This window comes from Myiozetetes cayanensis, unplaced genomic scaffold (genome assembly GCF_022539395.1).
Source record: "Myiozetetes cayanensis isolate MyiCay16 unplaced genomic scaffold, myiCay2020 scf5-8, whole genome shotgun sequence".
Taxonomy (NCBI): domain Eukaryota; kingdom Metazoa; phylum Chordata; class Aves; order Passeriformes; family Tyrannidae; genus Myiozetetes; species Myiozetetes cayanensis.
The window spans coordinates 43395781-43417017 of NW_026087742.1; the positions used below are offsets into that span (position 1 = coordinate 43395781).

At 44.3% G+C, this 21237-nt stretch overlaps 1 protein-coding gene across 1 annotated transcript in view; it reads right to left on the minus strand.

Moving 5' to 3' along the window:
* Nucleotides 1-1378: 1378 nt before the first annotated feature.
* GJB2 (gap junction protein beta 2) overlaps nt 1379-21237 on the minus strand; it is a 34981-nt gene continuing 15122 nt past the window's right edge. Inside the window, exons 2-3 of the mRNA XM_050333534.1 lie at nt 5106-5198; nt 1379-2686 (exon numbers count right to left, since the gene is read on the minus strand). Of these exons, the coding sequence (XP_050189491.1) occupies nt 1987-2664 (678 nt within the window). The 5' untranslated portion in view covers nt 2665-2686; nt 5106-5198 and the 3' untranslated portion in view covers nt 1379-1986. The remainder of the gene's footprint in view (nt 2687-5105; nt 5199-21237) is intronic.

Genomic DNA, 21237 nt, shown 5'->3' on the forward strand with positions numbered 1-21237 from the left:
ATGTACAAGTAATACAGAAAACACGCACACATACATGCTTTAATTATAATTTCAGAAAGAAATAAAAATCTTATTACAAAAGAAATGTAATACTAGAGCACTGGGACTAGATAGTTTGTTCTCTTCGTAATTCTGTATGGAACAATGCAGGAACTCTGTCAAGCACAAACCTGATATGTGCCAAGCTTTGTTCTTTGGAGTTGAATTAAAGATGTTTTCACTGTCGAAGTTTCCAGTCCAGCTGATTATGAATGACTTTCTATCTTTTTGTTCATGCTTCTGAGGATGGTGTTTTCATGGTTTCCTTGCTCCCCTTTTAGATGACAGATTTCCAACTGCAGTCAAGTTGCAACACTGGATGTAGCTCACAAGCAATGGAAGCCTGTTTGTGCTCCACTTCCAGTGCAGTGAGGGGCCATGGGCCTTAATTCATGCAGCTTTGTTTACTCCAACAGTAAACATTCAGTAAAACATGAATGCAAACAGAGAAGGTGAGATAGCGATTATTCATTTTGGGGAAAAGCCAGTAATTAAAGCTCAGGAGGAGAGATAGCCAACTTTCTTAGAAGTGGGTTCAATAGGCACTTGGGAGATAAAACTGTGTTGCCTTATGTGCTGTTGTACCTGCCTATGACAGACATAAAACATGTTTTGAGACAAGGCCAGACTGACTCCTATAGTTCTTCAAGTTAGTAATACACAGTTTACAGCCCAGCAATGTGAACTTTAAGAAAAATATCAAATTCCTCCTCATTTCTGATTGGGTCACTTTGCTATTTTCGCTCTACAAGGTGTCTGTAATTTATGCTAGACCAACTGTAAGAAAAGGAATGGTGATTTAATCTCACAATGTGGAATGTCAGAGATATTTGGAGTGGTTTGCTTGACTAATTTTAAAGGTACATCAGATAGGGAAAAGGTTTTATGAAGAAAAGGTGTGCAGGTTGGATAGGAAGAAGGGATCAATGTGAAGAGCACTCCATATCATGCTGTAAGTTGAAGCACTTCTTTTGGATAACAAATAGAAATGAAGCAAGGCAATTTTTCTCATTTTTTACTGAAAAAAAACCCTTATGAAAGGTACACAGCTAAGTGAGGCACAGTCAGGTGGTAAAAAGTCTCTTCATCAAGTACAGTCTACTGTACTGAGGTACTTCACCAAGTATTAGGGGAGAACAAGAGAGGGACACAGTTGCACTGCCTCCACCTTCTCAGAGGTGACAGTCCTTTTTTTCACCTGATCTAGGGAATGAAAAATGAACTTTGTTCCTCCCACTGCTGCAGCATCTGTGACTATGGGGAGGCAGCACTAGTCCAATAATATTCACAAGCAGTTGAGACTGGGCAACTCCAACCCTGTAGGAGATGCTTCTCAGTGCAGGCAAGAAGATGAAAAGATAAAAAGATAAAAGCCATTGCTGGTGCCCAGCAGAGCTGATACCATGCAATGCCATGGAGTACCTGTGTTCCTAGGCCATTTCCTTGCTCTCCAGATTACTTAGAGAGGACACCTACTATAAACATAATCATCCCTTGTCTTCTTCCTTTTCACTGTAGCTGCAATGTCCCACAAAAACCTTTTACCCCACTTTTAGCTGAAACCCTTTGTTATTGGCTTCCCTCTGAGCTGACGTTTTGGTTTTGTGATTCCTGGCTCTCCTTTGGGCACTAGATTCTTCTCTGGTCCTCCTACTCCCACTTTTTGAAAAGTGACTCTGACCCAACAAGAGAGCCAGCAGCAGGCATAATTAAAAAGGCTGCTGCCAGAAGGCTCCTCCCTATTTCTGAATGCAGGAATACTGAATTAGCTCATGATATTTAAAACCTCATCAGTGTCAGCTTCCCAGGGAGGCTACAATTTTTTAAACACAAATGAACATTCATTTTTATGCTTTTCCTTGACTGTGGAAAATATTGCTTATTGTTTTCTGACACCTAAGAAAGTTTAAGGGAAATGGGGAGCTAGGAGATCCTGCAACTGGGGAGTTATTTCAAAACTGTTGTTTTTCTGGGTTCTTTCATGCAAACTTTTATCACTAGGTAACACAACTCAGCCAGATTCAACATCATGCAGATCCCAGACACAGCAAGCATGAAAATAGTAAATGTGGTTTTCTCGGTGGGCCGAGACACAAAACAATCCACTACGTTGGGGCAGGGCCAAGCATCACACTTCACCAGGCGGGGCATCTGGTACCCATCGTACATGTAATAGAACACATACATGAAGACAGCTTCAAAGACGATCCTGCAGAAGACGCTGCTGGTGTATGTCCACCACAAGGGACCCCGGATGTGAATCTTTTCATTTTTTAACTCTTCAATATCAATTTTCTCACCATTTCTGAATCGCCGTTTCTTCTCGTGCCTCCTGTAGGCCACGTGCATGGCCACCAGCAGCGCAGGTGTGGAGACAAAGATCAGCTGCATGGCCCAGAGTCTGATGTGAGAGATGGGGAAAAAGTGGTCATAGCACACATTTTTGCAGCCAGGCTGAAGTGTGTTGCAGACAAAATCTTGTTGTTCGTCTCCCCAGACTCTCTCTGCAGCTACAACCAGGATCATGATACGGAAGATGAACAGGACTGTGAGCCATATCTTCCCGATACTGGTGGAGTGTTTGTTTACACCTCCTAAAACAGTCTGCAGAGTTCCCCAGTCCATCTTCTTTTCTGTGTCCTTTTACCTGCAGAGTACAGAGCACAGTATTACACAATACAGAGAATGATCACTTTTCAAAGCGTGAAAAATCAGTTCTAGACCTCCTGTGAAAAAGAGGACTTCCTAGTAGTCTCTCCAGAGCAATAGACAAGTGTAAAGTCACTTTCATTAATGTCTACATGTTTATGGATTCAAACAGATTATTTAACTCTCCTTCCATGAATTTATAATGGGACAAGGATACCTTGATGTATTTCTCAAGGAGGCTTTGGGCAGGAAATAAGTTACATCTTAATACACTTCCTCTGTGCATCCTCTATGCCCTCCTTCTCTTTCTTGAGATATTTCCCTTTCTGTGGTTGACTCTTGTCAGTGTTTTGCCTTTCACTGTATTTCCCAAAACAATAGAAATTACTATCACTGCATGAGTTGACCCATATTTAGACAAAGTAGAGACTTCTTTAGTATTTTTTACAGGATTTCTTTGCCAACACCACATCCCTAGAAGGCTGAGCTGGTGTTTTCTTTGTTTCTGAGGTTACTACTTGACCACCTTCAGCAGAAGTCCTCACTCAACCCAGATACCTCCAGCAGGCCTCCTCCAGACATCATCCTTAATCTCAAAATTACAGCATTTGATTTTGCCAACACTGGTGAGAAGCCTCAAGTCAGCTCTGTCAGGAATGCGTGCCTATATAGCACAAACCAGGAGGCAAAGAGATAGAGAACAGCCTGCCCTTCCACATTCATTGCTATCTCATCCAAAAAGGAGAAAAGCAGAGTGAGAGTTGCAAGGAAAAAGCCCTCAGCTAAAGAGTTTGTGTTGATTTTCTAGATGCTATCACACCCCAGCAGAATACAGGAGGTCAAACCTCAGAGAAGATCCATTTCAGCTTTCCTCCTACTCTGAAAAACTAAAATCCACACTCTCTGCTCCTTTGAAAGTAAGTTTTGCTGAAGTCAGAATTCAGTCTCAGGGCTCAGCTTTCACTGATTGCAGCCACTTGGAAACTATCAGTGAATTGGACAAAACACTTTGAAACTCGAGCTGAGAACCTGCATAGTTGGTCCATCATCTCTCAAGGCTGGGTTCAACTGTGCTGTGTGGGAGAGCCACACCAACCATGGATAAGAGCTCCGTCTCTTCTTGGTGCTGGCTGTGTGTTGTGGGGAGAATGTGGTACCTTGAAACGTAACACTGGCCAAAGTTTATAAAAGTCTCTCAAACAACACAGAGAGGAAAAAAAAGAACTTTTTACCTTGGTGCAGTTACAACACAACCAAAGGACTAACATGCCCCAACACATACCCTTGGTACGAGGGCCTAGCTTGTATGGACAAGCCTTGAGGCAAGAGGGAGAGGTTAGATTTACTGTGATGCAGAAAGGTAAAATTGAGTAAGACCAAAAAAAAAACAAAAAACAAACAAACAAAACAAAACAAAAAAAAAAAACCACCCCACAACCCACAACAACAACAAAAAACCCCAAACCAACTTCGAGAAGATGGCTGGAATTCCTGAGACTTCTCATGCTTTGTCTCTGCCGAAACTGGCACCATATTACGCAACTTTTTACATTGACCTAAACTGCAGGCTATGATCAAACACCTGCATCTTTCTGTTAAGAATTTCCTCGTGCCTGTTGCATAGTCATTAAAATAAAGTCAGTGAAACCTTCACAAGGAGCTAACCAGGATTGAGGGAAAGTATTTAAAGTGCATATCACTGAGAAATGAATAGCCCGGGCTCCAAGTGCCATCTCCCACTGCAGTCCTGAACCAGTGCTGCAAGTTTTGGGGGGAAAAACCAATTTCTCCTACGCATATGCCCCTACAGAAACACCGAAACTGGCTGTGGGGAGTGAGTGAATCTAGTGGGACACCCAACTCGCCAAAACCAAGTGGTTGTGAAGACCACTCCAAATTCCCACTCTGGGGTTACCAGCTGGATCCCACCCCGTCTCTCCCTCCCTCCGACCTTCGTCCCGCCACGTTCCCGCGCGGCCGGAGCGGACACGGAGCCTGCAGCGAGCCCTCAGCGGCGGGAAGCGGCGCGACTGCCATCGGCTCCTGTCAGCGGGCACCGCTGGCAAACACCGCCTTCGGCTCTCAAGTCCGACGGCTCCCCTCGGAGCGCCGGCTGCAGTCACCGTCCCCGACCCGCATCCCCGCAGCCCGGGCGGGTTCCGTGGCTGGGGGCTCACAGCTCGCTCCCAGGCACGGCTGCATCCCTGGCAGCTCCGGGCCAGCGGGGAATCGGGGCAGCGGCGTAGCTGCCCCAGCCCCGCAGTGCCCTCTCCGCCGCCGGCGGCCGCCCCCAGCCCAGTCCCGCCGGGACTCCCCCCTGTCTGGCACACCACACGGATCCCGACCCACTCTGGGGGGCGCACAGCCTAATCCCGATCCCACCGGTGCGGCACGCGGGAGCCGCTCCGGACGCTCACCTGGCACGGCTCGGCAGGACACGCGGGACGCGACGGGCGCGTTGCTCCGCTCCGCTCCCGCGTCCCGCAGCTTTAAGGTCCCTCCCCGTTCATCTGCCGTCGCTTTTAACCCGCCTCCTCCCGCTCCTGCGGCCGCCCGGAGTCGGCGGGATGGACGCCCGGGGCGGGGCCGGGCCGAACCGAGGGGCTGGGCGGGAGCGGCTGGCACTGGGCTCTGCAGGGCCCGCGGGCGGGAGCTGCTGGTCATGGAGCGGGGCTGGCGACGGGTCCGCCCGCGGGAAGCGCCCTGGGTCCGCCCGGGACGTCCATGCACACAGGGCGCGCATCGGGCGGAGCGGAGTCGGTGCCCTGCAAACACAGCCCTGCGCCGGGATTGATTCCCAAGTGTTGGCAGAAAACATGTCCCGGAGGGAAATCCAGCCCCGTGGGACCCTCGGAAACTGCCCCAGTGCCATGGCAACCCGAGGAAATCGTCACCTTGGACCAGTTCGGGCAACAGTCAGATAAAATGCAGCTGCCACACACTTTCTGTAGGGTGAGGCACGGCTGAAGAAAGAAAGCTGAGACCTTCTTAGAAGGCCTGAGTTTGGAAGACAAGGAACAGATAATCTAACTGCTGAAGTGATAGTAAAAAAATTGATCTTGGTCACCAGATGTAGCGGTAACAAGGACAGCAGGCAGCTAAAGGCATGGTAGAAGTAAGATGATTGTTTTTCTTTTGAGATCTTGTGGACTTTTTACAGCTGTAGGAAACCTTTTTCATTAGTGTGTGCAGCCTCAATTTCGCTGCTGCGCAAAGGGAGTGGGGGAAAAGTTGTTTTTGTGAAAGTAATCTAGCAGGAAGTATAAAGTGTGACTCAAAGAAGAGTTACGTGCCTGTCACTACATGTTATTTGTCTGAAACTTGAGCTCTGATGTTGACAATTAAAAAAAAAATTAAAAAAGCTCCTTCTAATTATAATACCCTTTAAACCCCATCTTTAAGGAAAGTTTCTGAGGACAAAGACCATGGCCTGCCAGGCTTGAGTTAGCTGCATCAGCACTGCAGCCCTTATCTTGGGCTTTGCTTGAAAAGCATTGCTGTCAAGCTCAGGTCTGCACTTCAGCCAAAGGATCCAACCAAGAGTGACTTCTATTAAATAATGCTTGATTACAACATAGTAAAGAGCCTTTGCTTTTTAAAGCACTGATGAAAAAAACTATCAGAAAAGAATGCTGTGTTAAAGAGGGTGTGTAGGAAAGATAATAAAAAATTGCCTGAGTATATAAAGTACTGCTGTGTTTTTGTTTCTGTATTTTGAAGTAAAGACCTGTATGTTACACTTAGTACTGAGCTTGGTTTTGTGATGCCTGTCTGGAAGTAGAAACGCTTTCATCAGAAGGGCTTTAAATAAAATTTAAGTTTGATCTAGTAATTACTGGAAACTAGAACTTCTGTATCAGCAAAATGACAGAGGTAATTGGTTTTGCTCCCAGAGGTTTAGAAAATATCCTGAATTGGAAGGGATCCACAGGGATCGTTGAATCCAACTCACTTCTCTGCACAGGACAACTCCAAAAATCACACCCTGTGTCTGAGAACATTGTCCAAACACTTCCTGAACTCTGTCAGGCTTGGTGCCATGACCACTTCCACGGGGAACCTGTTCCAGTGCCCAACTATCCTCTGGGTGAAGAACCATTTTCTAATATCCAACCTAAACCTCCCCTGACACAGCTTCAGGACATTGCCTTGGGTCCTGTCACCGGTCACCACAGAGAAGAGATCATTACTTGTCCTTCCTATTCCCCTCATAAAGAAGTTGTAGACTGCAGTGAGGTCTCCCCTCAGTCTCCTCCAGGATGAACAGACCAAGTGACCTCAGCTGCTTCCCCTCAAGGCTCTTCACCATCTTTGTTGCCCTCCTTTGGACACTTTCTAAGAACTTAATATCTTTCTTGTGTTGTGGCACCCAAAACTGCACACAATATTCAAGGTGAGGTCACACCAGTGCAGAGCAGAGCGGGACAATCCACTCTCTTGACCGGCTGGGGATGCTTTGCCTGATGCCCCCCAGGACATGGTTGGCCCTCCTGGCTGCCAGGGCACTGCTGACTCATGTTCAACTTACCATCAACCAGGACCCTTTCTGTGGCACTGCTTTCCAGCATCTCATTCCCCAATCTGTCTGTGCATCCAGGTTGCCCCATCCCAGGTGCAGAATCCAGCATTTTCCCTCACTGAACTTCATATGCTTGGTGATGGCCCAGCCCTCTAATTTGTCGAGATCTCTCTGCAGGGCCTCCCTGCCTTCAAGGGAGTCAGCAGCTCCTCCCAGTTTTGTGTCATCAGCAGACTTACTCAGTGTTCCTTCAAGTCCTGTATGCAAACCATTTATGAAGATGTTGAAGAGCACAGGGCCTAAGAAAGAACCCCTTTGTGGAATCCCACTACTGACAGATCCCCAGCCCAATGTTACCCCATTCACTATAACCCTTTGTGCCCAACCCATGAGCCAGTTGCTCACTCATCATGGCTGTGGGCTGGACGTTTTGTCCAGTAGAACTGTAAGACTATTGAAAGCTTTACTGAAATATACAATCTTTATATAATCTAAAAATAAAGGTCATGAAGAATTGTTTTATAAAATAATACCCAAGTCTGATAGTGGTAAATGTAAATGCTTGGGAGAAATCCACAGCTCATGTTGCTCAGTAATGCCACAGCATTTTTCATTTATAACAAAACAAAATCTGTGCTACAGCTGAGTGCCATTTTTAGTCTTGATTTTTGTTTACTTGAGTATATGTGTAAGGAAGTATGTAATGCTATGTTTGGGAAGGAGAGGGAAATCCTAGCAAGGAATTTTGACAGAGCACAAATCCAGGGGTGAAGGCTTGTTGCCTACACTTTGCTTAACACCTGTCTTATTGGCAGGAGGTGCAAGAGACAAGTTTTAACAGCTCTGGAATCTGTAAATGTTCATGTGTAAGGAAGGGGTAGCATTGAAGGTGAGGAATACAAAGCATGTATGTACAAAACATTGATTCTTGTGAATCGTAAAGTAATGCGGAAATAAAAGCTTCATAAAAATAGGAAAATAAATACTGTTGTAACTTGTCAACTCAGAAACAGGTTTTACCTTATTTCAAGATAACAGAATTGAGTGTTGCCATCATCTTCCAGTAATGCCTTACAGCTTTCCAAAGACTGTGTCTGCATTTCTTCATTTAACAGCCCCCAGGCACCCTCAGAGGCTCTGTCTGGATCTCTACTTTTGATAGCCCTTGTTCCACTCTCTGTTTTGCCTAAGCATGTTTTGATGCCACCTGTATATGGATTATATAAATATTTAATACTTATATCGAGATCGAGAGAGAGAGAGATAGAGAGAGAGAGAGAGAGAGGGATGTCCACATGATCCCAGAGTAATTAACTCAGTAGCTTAATATGTGTGGTGAAAAAAAAAAGTTTCATTTACTGAAAACCTGGTCTTTGATAATTTCATGGTACATTCCTGACTCCTCAGCATTGGGATTAATAGCTAATTATCTTTCCTTGTTCATATCCTTCATGAATTCATAAACTTCTGTCATCTCCTCTCTCCATCTATTTTTTCTATGCCGAAAGGCCTAATTTGTTGAATCTGTGCCTTGCAGGAGCTGTTATTATTCACATCACAATCTTCTGTGTCTTTTTCACAAGAGCAGTCCAAGTACCTGCACAGTTTATAGAAACACAGAGCAATGCTTCCTATTGCATTCTCCATAATTTTCCAGTAATTCCTATTTACTTTTTTTCATTTTTTCAGTCACTTTAAAGTAATAAGTTGACTTTTTCATAGTTGCTCCAAGATTCTTTCACAAGCATTGCTAGAAATTAGAACAGTACCTCCTGGTATACATATATATATGCCCCTATACTTGAATAGGTGCATTTTGAACTAATTTTCCCACTGTGTATTAGTTTGCACCAGCAGATGCCCAGGTTCACTTGCCATTTTATTATCCAATTACTCACACTAGATAAGATCTTCTGCTATTCCTCATGGTTAAGTTTAGATCTGACTACCACAAAGCATCATTTTAATAATACAAAAGCATTTTGATTTTTGCTGATTCATATGTGCAGCAACCTCCTTATTCACCACTTTTGCTTAAAAAGAGGCTCTTTCAACACCTAGCAGATTATTTGCTGCTCATCATGTACAACTGTCATTAATCAACTGGAAATGCAACTACAGACTCAGACTGTACTTTGCAAATAGTTTTCATTTCTTTGAGGCTGGATTAAACATGCTGCAGTGGGTATTTTTGCACTATCAGCAATAAAAACACCTTCCCAGTTCAGCTCAGCATGTGTAACCAGTTTGTCTCTGCATTTACTTTTCAAACACTCACTTTAGTCCTTATAAGACTGAAAACACCATACTTACTTAGCCTTTGAGCAAACCATTTTGTCTTCTTCAATATCTTTATATGCATATTAGTGTCTGAAATAGGTACCCAGTCATTTTTATCATGTTCACTTTAATTGTCCTCACAGCCTTTTAAAAATAAGCCTTTGGATTTTATAGAGGAGTGCCTGAAATGCTCTTGCCAAGTCTGGCTAATACAAATACATGGCCATAGGAGCTCAAATTCATGTAGCTTCCATAGCTTCCATATCTGCTATGCAACACTGAATTCCTAAAGTTTACACTGGAACCACATTGGGTACACTCTGCCTCCTCCCTGCCCACACAGAAGTAATGGGCTCATGCCGTTTTCAAGGAACATTTCATTTACAAAGAACAAATTTTCACTGTTTGACATAAATACTTGGTTTTCTACTTTATCATATTTCGTCTTTTTTAACAGTAAAATGTTAACTTGATAAAAATATCACTATGGCTTAGTACTGTAAGAGAAAGATCAGAGATTGCAAGGCTGGTCTGAGTGTGCAAACAGCACTCAACGTGCTTTGTAAACTCACCTTGATTAAGGGCTGCAAAGATGGTGATTAATATCAATGTTGCTGCAGGTGACTCTCAGTTCTCAGGCCATAGGCATCAATCCCATAATCCTTACAGGCTCCAAAGGCTGTCTCTGCTAGACAAAACTTAAGACTATTGATAAAAGAAGCAGCACAGAAGACACTAACCTTCTTTTATGTTCACTGTCTAGTTCAAACAATTCAGGAGGCTTCTGGAAAGGGGGACAGCACTAATTTTATTTCTGTGAGTTAGAGCTGTTTTCCATGAGACTGTTCCTCAAAATTATTTTTCAAAGTTATTCCATAAAATAGCATGTGCTCTGCCTATTCTGTTGGTGAAATCTTGGCTTTTCAGGATAACAAGGAGGTTAAAACAGTTTCTTCATTTCACCCAGCTGTAAAATAAAAAAAAAAAATCAATAAAACCAACAATGTGACACTTCAAAGTGTCAATAGCTGCCTGATCCCTTGTTTCAACCCCCTGTGATAACCAGAATTTTCTTTCCTAGTAGCTGTTTGCCTTTTCTCCCTAATTCAAACAGATAAGTTTGGTTCCCTCAGCTTCTCAGATTTTTAGTGCAAGATCTGCAGCTCCAGAGACACCTTCACAGGGCCACCGCCGGTCCCCTCAGGGGGGACATCTGGCTGGCCCAGCTCTCTAGCCTCAGCTCTCCTTGCTGCTCACAGGACCTCCACTGCCCTGAACTCCATAGCCCCTGGCCCTGCTTGTGAACAAAGGCTTAAATCCCTGCATGGGTAAAACAGAGTCTGGGTAGGACCGATATTTCCTATCTGTGGCTCAAAAAAAAAGTTTTTTGAGAGGGTGATGAAGTCTCTTGTGAGAGAGTGATACCTTTGCACAGAGAGGGTCCCATTTCACCAACAACTCTATCACAAAGATGCACTGTAGGGTCAGGCATGGACAGAACAGGGTCTATAAAGGAGCTTCATGATTTTCTTTGCTTATGGGTAGATGTTTTCCACTGTCTCTCAGAAATAATCTCTCCTCAAAGAAGAGAGGAGTGCAGGGTACAGCCAGGGCTAGTGGCACACCTTACTTTTGACCAATTCCCACCCTTTGTCATGCATATTCCATGTCTGTAAATGCACTATTTACAGCTCAGACAAAGTTTTCTCAGGTTTGACAAGAACACTGTCAGTCTTTGATGCTTATCTGAGGAGGTTTTGTTCTTGTATCTCTTGGAGCACACAGAGCATAGAAGAAACCCACATTAGTTTACTTATTCACAGATAAGGCTGGGAAGTAGACAATAATAGATTTTGCTGGTAAATGCCAGGCTCTGGGAAAAGAAGCTGTTAAAGGCTGGACTGATGGAGAAGCTAAATACAAAGGGTGTGCCAATGAATCCTGGGAGAGGATGGATGCCAACAGTGGGAAGTGGTCTGATTCTGCACACCTCATAGATAAGGGGAAGATCTGGATTGGGATTAAAATTTCTGATGTGAGTCCTTGGACTCAGTGATAGGAGCTCAGGAGGAATGATGGGGAGAGCAGGCAGCATCTGAGAATAATGTATGATTCTTCCGTGGAAAATGGGCTGGGTTCACATATTCACATATACATTCGCATTGTTTTAATTTAATCTGAATAAAGTACATTCTCTTGTTCCTTTTGTCAATATTCAAATCGCTGACTATGTGACTAATCCAGCAGTTTGCCAAGGTCTGAAATTCAAGTCCTGAATCAGACTAAAAACAAGAATAGGATGATTCAGTAATGACCTGGTTGCATCATATTAACCAAATAGTTTCTTGAATGCAAATAAATAATGGGAAACATTTCCTCTTGCTAAACTAATCAGAGGCAAAGGAGCTGAACTGGGTTTGGGACTGAAGAGTCATGAGGAACTAAGGGGATGCAGCTGAAATCTCATGATGTTAACAAAATTAAGAAAAGCAATACGTATTACAAAGAGCTTTCCAGGCAGAAGCTCTGGTCAAGCTTACAGCAGAATGTTCCACCACCAGACCTGAGCTGGATTACAGCTGTGACCTTGCAGATCACTCCGTGGCACTCAGCCAGCAGCAATCCTAGGGCCCCTTGTCTGGTATCCCTGTGTCCAGTGCTACTCCTTGGAGCAATGCCCCCGGGAACATGCCTGTGGAGCTGTCTTGGATGTATCCAGGCAGTGACTCAGGATATAAAGACAAGTCAAATTCTCAAATGCCCACACTGTTTCTTCATTCCCTAGTTTTCCATCATTCCCCACTTCAAGACTTTTTTTCCTGGCAATTCAACTACTTGTCAAACAACGTCTCACTCATCCCATCAGATGGCTCCTTCACATGTGAAAGCCAGGTAGGTCTCTCTTTATTTGTGGGTATCCAAGAGCAAGGACTCCATCACCACTGAGAGGTCTAGAAAATTTAGCACTCTGTAAGGGGGTTATGCACACAATTTGGAGAATGTTCAAAATCTGCTGACTTTCAGCAGCCATCTATATTCAGTGCAGCAGATTAAAAAAAAGAGCACAGGGTGACAGAGTGAGACAGTGATGCTGACTGGGCAAAATCTACAGCACCTGAAGAGCTCTTAGGCACTGAAGCACACAAAACTGTGTGCAAAGCTGGCACTGGTGCCTCTGTGCAGAGACAACAATAGGAGAGCTCCTGTCATGACAGAAAACCAAGCAGGCAGCTGCATGCTCAAGCTTGACTGCTGTTAGTCAGTGGGTAACTGTTTGGAGCTGGAAAGTTAACAGAAACTATGCAAGACTGTGAGGCTCTGCTTTGTACAGGAAATAATGAAGGAAGCTGAAGTAGGCTTCAGGAAGGCTTATTTGGCCAAGGTATATAGTAAAAAAGGATACACATCCAGATTATACATTACCTTGTACCTAAGAGGGAAATGTTACCAGCAGAGTGGGGAGTGAAGTCAGCTTGCTGGAATGATTCTGCTGACCTGAAACAACTAGACACAAAAACAAATGGCAAAGCACACAAAAATGCTATTGAGCTGAGGGCAGCTTCCTTTGTCAGAGGAAGGCAGATCCTGCTTCTCTGGGCTTTTGGGGGAGATGGGACTGGACTACAGCCCAGCATTGCTGCTTGGAAGGACTCTTCTGCATTCTATGGCACATGCAAACCCCAGGCCAGTAGCACAAGTCTAAGATAGTGTATTGATATGTAAAACATGAAAAATAAACACATGAGTTAATGTGTTAGGAAAATGTTAGATACCTTGCTAACATAACAAACAAACAAACACACAAACCCACCACAAACAAAAAACCAAACCAAGCCAAAGAACTTTTTACTAAAATAATTCTTCTGCAGCTGAATAAAATGTCCGTGGGCCAGTGTGACCCTTTTCCTGCACAAGTTTTGCTGGGTTTGCTACATTCCTTTCCTGCATTTCTAGAGGTGATAAACAAATGTTTGATATAAATAGACAGACTTTTAATACTTCAGAGCTAAGTAATGATCAGTGATTGATCAATGCTTATAATTTAGGACCTCACTAATAAATTTGGGCTACAGTTGGAGATAACAGCTAGGGACTGAACCAGCAGTTAATGAAAAGAGTCAGTAATTTATGACAGTATAAATAATTATGAACAGTTATGGGAAGGGTGAAGTGGTGGGTTTGTACTCATCAAAGGTTCATAGCTCTTGTGTGTTACAGGTTGGAAAGGGACAAGGATGTTGGCTCTTCCCCTGCTTTGTGCAATAAGAGGTGGAGAACACTTTGAACATGGTGGTATCCCTGGGGTGCAAAGGCTGCTGGTGAAGAAATCCCTGGATCTCTTCCCCTAGTAGTCTGAATTATCTGTCTGCTATTTTAGGCTCTCTCTGACAGCCTTACAAACTTTACATTTGTTCTAAGTCCTGATTTTCCTAATAACCCCTTTTCATTGCCTGAAGGACAGTTGTCTTTTCGGCCCTGTCACTTTCCTCGTCTTTTTGTCAGGTGCCACAGGCTGGAAAACTGAGAACCTGTCTCCCTTCTGTGTTTTTTTCATTTTTTTGAGTACCAAGAAGTCACTGGTGTGTAGAATACTCCCAGAGAGAAGAAGGGCTTTTCCCAGGTCCTGACTTGGACAGTGGAAGGTGACTTTCAGGCCCTTTCAGGAGACTGTTGTACTACCTGGTTGAAAGGAAGATAAGCTACAAACTGCCAGGATGTTCTCTGAAAGATCTCTCCAGACTTTTGTGCAGCTGCAGGTGTGTTTGAGCTGCACAAAATGAGGGAAAGGAGCTCAGGTGGTTATTAAGTCTACACATAGATTGAATCAGATGGATTTGGATCAAGCCAAAGGGACCAGATAATTTAGGAGTGGAGCAGTAATTACTGCTAAATGAATATAAGAAAGGAGTCCTTTATTTCTATCTCCAAAGTGTGGTGGAGCCCCAGGGAAGATAATGTTCCAGGTACCAACGCGTCTCCTCCTTGCTTGTCATCATGCTGCTATCCACAGAAATCCCAGCACAGCCCACTGCAGAGATCTGTGGGAAGGGATCTTGTAGACACGGAAGAAAACAGAGATATCATGACAATAAATTACAAAGAGCCACACAACATCTCCTCAGAAAGCCGCTGAGACTGTTCCTAAGCAACGTAGGCATTCAAGATTGCAAAAGCTCCAGGCAGACACAAGAAATATCCCATTCAACTAGCACCCCAAAAGAAGGAAAACCAAATCCTTTTGGGTCAGGAATGTTTCTGCCTCTGATCTCTGCTTTATTCAAGTACACCATAAAGGGAAAGGTGGACATCCAACAAAACCGCTGTCTTTTGAATTACCCATGTACTCTCAGTACTTAATATCTGGCTAAAAGTGAAGGGCTCCAGCTAAGCAGGTGCTTGGTGACTTGCTGGCATAATCTAATGGGTCAGTGATCCAAAAGATCGTTTCTTTTGCTAAGAAATAAATTTTTGACTGTTGCTGCTCCTTCTTATTTGAGATTCTTTCTCAGCACCACCATGTACCTGCTACTAAGTGGTTCCTGTATGAACTCATGTTTTTATGAATAAATGGTGGGTGGCAGAATAAATGCACCATGGGAAAAAAACCCTATTTCTTTGTTATTTGACTACATAAAAATGTAGCATTTTGAAAGAGAGGTTGGAGGAGTTTGAGGCAAGTTCAGGAGAAAGTGCCCAAACCCCACACAGTAAGTGCTTGCGGAGTTGTGATAGCTGGGTCTATCACAGACCCCTCCTTGGCTCAGCACACAGCTGCATTGCCTGTAGCTGTGCCCTGCACCCTCCCCACTGGTCACAGACACTCTGGTGTGTCCACAGCTGCCAAGAGGGAGACCACAGCTGTGCTAGGATGCCCCCCAGGAGAGCCCCAGAGTAACTCCCAACACTTCTGGCAGACTCACCTTTGTCCCATGCTGCTGTGTCTGATCGCAGCAGCAGCCCTGGGCTCGCAGTCCCTCTGCTGCAGACACCTCTACTGCTTTCTTCTCCCACCCTGAGTGTGCAGTGCCTTCTCAGTATGGCACAGTGAAGGACTGGAATGTCTTTCGTGCTCAAGGCAGCACAGGGGAACTGGGTGTTGGGCTATCTTAGTGCATAGCTATGCCTGCTTTTCCGCAAAAGTAAAAAGCAAGAAAAAGTCATTCCCCAGATTTCAGAGAAAATGGAGAGGATGGGAACAGAGGCAAATTTTAGGTCTCGGTGATGCACAGGCTGTGAGGTTCCATCCAAAGTGAAAGCAGGCAGTGCTAGGAGGCATTCACAGTGGGGCTCACCTTTTCGGACTGGTGGAGGGAGCACTGTGGTCCTGCTGGCATTTGCATGGCCTGATGGCCTGACTTGTACACGGGATGTTGTCTGGAAACAGAAAAATGGGATTAAAACAACCTTACAGCAACTCTGTACATGTCTAGCTTGTGGAAACAATGTGAAATAAATCAGGTCTAAACCATACTAGGTGTCTCACTATTAGTTATTTTATCATTATGGGTAGAGCATCAGGCAAGGGCGCTCATAAATCAATTGTAGTAGTTTCTATTATTTCAAAAGAGATAGAATCCCCTGGAAATTATTCTGATTGACAGCATTATGTAAAACCACAAAGAAATTCCATTCAAGATCAGAACAGAGTGCAGAGTTTGATCTCTGACAGGGATTGCAATTGCTGTTGAAACACTTTATTTCCAAACTGCAACCCACTGCAGCCTCAGGTGAGGTCATTCTTCCTTGTGTCAAGACATGTTGCGTTGTTATGTAGCCCATTGTACATCCCGGAATTTTGCCTGTAAGTCAGCAAAGTACACACACATGTCTATAACTTCAGACACATGAAATAAAAAACAGAAGGGCATAAAAAACAAGATTGTTCATGCCCATTTAGCTATGCACAGCTCCAGTAGGCCTGCTTAATTGGATTTGCATCTATTTTTTCTTTTCTATGGCACTCAGTACACTTCCAGCACTACCTACTAATGTAATGGCACTGGCTGCTATGTGAAAAATCACAGCAAGATCACTAAAAGCAGCTAAATTAATTTTTCTGTTTCCTTTTGCTCATTTAACATGTGCTATGACAGAGTTGTGTCCACAGTCTGGCTTCGTGTATAAAACAATTTGTGCTCTCTGTGAAATTCCAGACAGCAAAGGAAGGTATGGGGAAAGTTGCCTAAATACTATCCAATTAGCCGTAGAAGCTACTGGCCAGATTTCTGAAATCCAGCACTTTCTGGTAAGCCTTACATTTCTATACCACAGCCAAGGACAGCCAGGGAGGGCTTGTGAGTTGTGTCTGTGGCAGGGGTGGTACTCTCACTGCTCTCTCCCAAGGTTAGATGGAGATGTGGGAGTGAACGCTGCAGTCTAAACGAATCACTTCAGCAACATTTTGCTGTCCTCAGCAGTGTCCTCCACCCTCCAAAAGTGACAGTCAAACCCCGAAATAGCACGTATTCAGGCTTGTTGCTGTCAGTGTTGCTGGGCGTGGCTAGTGCTGAGAGTTTATCCAATTTCAAATTGGCTTAGCAGCGGTGACAGTTTACCAAAATAAGGTAAAATAATGTATCCAAGCTTTAGATTGATTGAAGTATATCTACCACAGGAAGTTTGCAGGAATTTATCTAGATAAATATAAAATTCATTTAGTTAATCCAAACAGCTATAGGAAATTGTCAAACAAAACCAGGCAGCCATTATCTTTCAAGCATGCCATATCAAATACACCTCAAGTATGACCCAGGTGAATTTGATTCTGCTTCAGATTTGTATGTTGGGCTGTGTGACCTCTAATTTCTAAAATTCACTTTTTTTCGCTGGTATGTGTGGAAAAAAGTAATATTTCTTCCTAACAGATCCATCAGGAAACAATACGTTTGCTGCTGCCTTTTAATTATGGTAAATAGGTTGTTATTCTTCAGTGGTCAGTTGGATAATGCCTCCCAGCTCTTTGGTGAATGAGGCTGTAAAATACCAGAACTGTTAAAAAAAAGAAAAAAAAAAAAGAGTAAGCTTTAGCTTGCTGAGAAGTAAATTAAGTTGGTGAATTGTGTGTGAACCGGGTGATGTCGCAAGACCATTTGTATGAATCAATCCTCCAGAGGCAGTGAAGAGCTCCCTTTGGTTCAGGAGTAGCTGGTAGGATGTCTTTGACTGCCAAACCTTTGATTACTAATCAAGGTTTCCCTAAACAGTGATAAAGGGGTTAGATAGGTCTTGGGATGAGTTCCAAGAGACTATTTAGGTACTTGATGGGATTTACATAAATGTCAGACACCTCAGTTCAGAGCTGCAATAAAGAAAACCCCCACCCAGCTGCCATCACCCAGCCCTCCAGGCACTGAAATTCACTGGGTGCTTTCCACTATCACTTGCAAGTTCACACGAAACTCCTCTCCCTGGTGTCACTGGAGGGACCAGGGGGTGGACAAGGGAACTCTTCCCATATCAGCCCCACTTCAGTGGGAAAAACCGGGAAATGCCAGAGTAACAAAGTGTGGGCAGCAGTTTGGTAGGTCAGGCTCTCTCACTCCAGGGGTAGCCTCAGCATGACTTTATGTTTTACAACAAGCAGGGAATAAACATAAAAATAAGCTTGGGACCAAGCTTATCCCTCTTGTCTGTGGGGAGGGAAAACTGAGTTACGCGGCATCCCCCTTTCATCTCTAATTCCTATGAAATAACACACAGTAAGCGCAGTTACAGGTTACCAGTTTCATGTTTCTATGACAAGTGAAAAAAATACTTTTATTGATGTTAATTTTTTTCTCATTAGTGACCAAGAAATAGGAAGGTATCTCTGGCAATCACCTGTGCTTGGTGTGGGCACACCTTCCAGCTCTGTGGCAGAAGGCAGGCATGTCTTTGGGAGCAAACCCTTTGTGTCTGTGACTCTCATGGATAGCTGAACCTGCTTCCTACCTGCCTGCATGATTGGTGATATAATGATCTATTTCATTATCAATTGTAATCTTTATGTATCTAAATATTTTTGGGGTTTTTCTCTATCACCTCTGGGCACACGGCAGAGCTGACCAAAGTGCCAGCCCAGGCAGCTCTCATTCCTGAGGCAGTTCAGGCCACTGAAAACCAGAGAGTTGGATGAAGAGTTCAAATTTTTCCTTGAAATTAATTTAATTTTCACCCTACCATGGTGTGACTGCTGAAAGGATCTTTCCCCAATGTGCCTTAATTCTTCTCTGATCTAAACTAATTCTCTCTAATCGTCTGATGAGTTTGCCTTCTATCAGTCTCTTCTGCTGAAAATATCCCTTGAAATATAAATAATCATCAGGGATGCCAAAATAAAACTTTAACCCAGAGTTTAAAACATTTGCTGGGAATCCTAATTTTTCCTTCACTTACTCTGCATTAATGCAAACTATTATTTTTATCATTCTTCCCTTTGGCCAAGGAACTGCAGGGTCAGAGCTGCACGACACAGACAGCTGTGCAAGACAGGAGTGTTCCAGCTAACTGCACAAGCCTTATATGCACTGGGCAACCTTGCAAGGACTGGTGAATTAGTTAAATTTTTACTAGATAAGAAACCGGAAACTGAATAAGTAACTGTGAGTTGTCAGCTTTTTCAGACAGCCTCTGTTGGATGCTTTTAAACTGTTTTTTAATATCCCCAGCTGAACACACACTGTGTGCCTACCCGGGATATGTTTTGATTAAACTCAAGCCATCATTCCTAATAACAAGACTAAATCCTCCCTCCTGTGTCACCCACGTCTGGCTTGAAGCTGCAAGAGTCGTTCCAGGTTCTACTGTTGTGAACTTTACCCCCAGGGACATACAGAGAGTTTTACCTGGGCCACAGGGTTCACCAGCTGCTTTTCCTCCCAGGCTTTTCCTATATCATAAGTGGCAATAAAGGACAGAAAACAATTCTTTCTTGAGGTCACTGTCATGCTTTATATGACATCATCACTGTTGTTGTTGCTATTTAATACTTGCCTAAATTTCCCCGATGTCCCGAAGACATCACGAGAGGGGTCCCTGGCCTGAGAAGTGCATTATGTAAAATATAACAAGGGAACGGTGGTGCAACGTACTGAGAGAAATTAGATTAGGTAGGGCTCCACTATCATTTTGGTAATACAGAAAGGCTGCACCACACTGCTCTGGAAATTTAGAAGCGGAATCAGCTCTGCCCCTGGTTCTGAAGGAAGCAAAATAGCCTGATTCCCAGGGACTGGGAGTCCTGTTGGGTCAGGAGCCAGCAGGGTGTAAAACCTTCCTTTTTTACCGATCTTGCTGTCCCAAGCTCCTCTGATTTGTGGGCTCGAACACAAATAAACTGCTACCCAACACCCAGAACAGCGGAGAGAAAAGGCCCTCAGATTTGTTAAGCCAAAATATTTTAGGGAGCTCTCCCCCTCCTCCTCTAAGTAATGAAGTCTTTTCTGCAGCAAATCACTGGGAACAGCTGAAATGGTTGTGAGAGCATGACCACACACATGGGCTCTTCGTTCTGCACAGCACTGGGGGAACATTGCTAAGCAGTGGTTGGTCAGTGGGTGGGCATGACCTGAACTGGGAATTATTTATCCAGTTTGGAAATCTGCTGCCAGGACGCAATAGCTGCTGTGTGAAATGGGACCTAACGTTGCAAAAGGGGTGTGCAGAAAGAGGCTGGGTGATGTTGCAGTGTTTTTAAGGAGTTACACCCTTCCTAAGAGCCTGGCCCAAGCCCACTTGGAATCAACAGGGATTTGCTGAGTCATGGTGGGGAGCTTCGGATCTGGCCCTGAAATGTCTGCAAGCTTGCAGAAAGTGCCAATGTGATTTTCTCAGCATAGGAGGGTGTGGAGAGGCTGAAGTAGAAATTCTGGCATTGACGGATGTCCCAGTGGCTCAGGCAAGTGGTAGCCTGGTGGTGACAAAATGCAGGGAGCGGCACCGTTGTCCATATGCCTCTTGGCAGGGATGAAACAAGAGTGCTGACAAGGGCCTTTGCTAGGACTTGATGGCTGAGTCAGGGCTCTGCAAGAACCTCTCCCTGACTCCTCCTCTCACAGACCCACCTGTCCATTGCTTTGTGATTCAGACAAAGCGTTAGGCGCTTCCCTGTGGAGAAACCCACCCAAGCCATGCAGTTGTGCATGCAAGTATCAGGGAGCAAGGCTGAGTAGGTGGGAAATTGCAAAAGCGTTGTTTGCACCCCACCCCCATCTTTCTTGGTGACAGTTTGGCTATTGTGGAAGTTGAAAAGGAGGCCATTCACCTTTACATGGCCAGGCTGAGAAATACAAGCCTGACAGTACAGGCCTGTGCAGGGAAATGGGTGTACACAGTGCCTCTGGCAGGGGAAAGACTGCTACACCAGTTGTGTTCTCGCCCCACTCAGACACAAGGTCTCTGTGTGAAGTTCACAATCCATTCACAACATCCTTCTCTCTGAGCTGGAGAGATAATGAATTTAATGGGTAGATTGTTCAGTGGATGAGGAACTGGCTGGCTGGTCATATCCAAAGGAGAGTAGTCAACAGCTGAATGTCCTGATGGAGATTGGTGAAAAGTGGTGTCCTCCAGGGGTCTGTATTGGGACCAGCTATTTAATATCTTCACCAGTGACATAGACAGTGGGACCCAAGTGCACCCTTACCAAGTTTGCAGATGACACTAAGCTGAGCAGTGTGGCTGACACACCCAAGGGACCTGGACAAGCTCAAGAAGTGGGCCCATGGGAACCTCATGAGGTTCAACAAGGCCAAGTGCAAGGTTCTGCACCT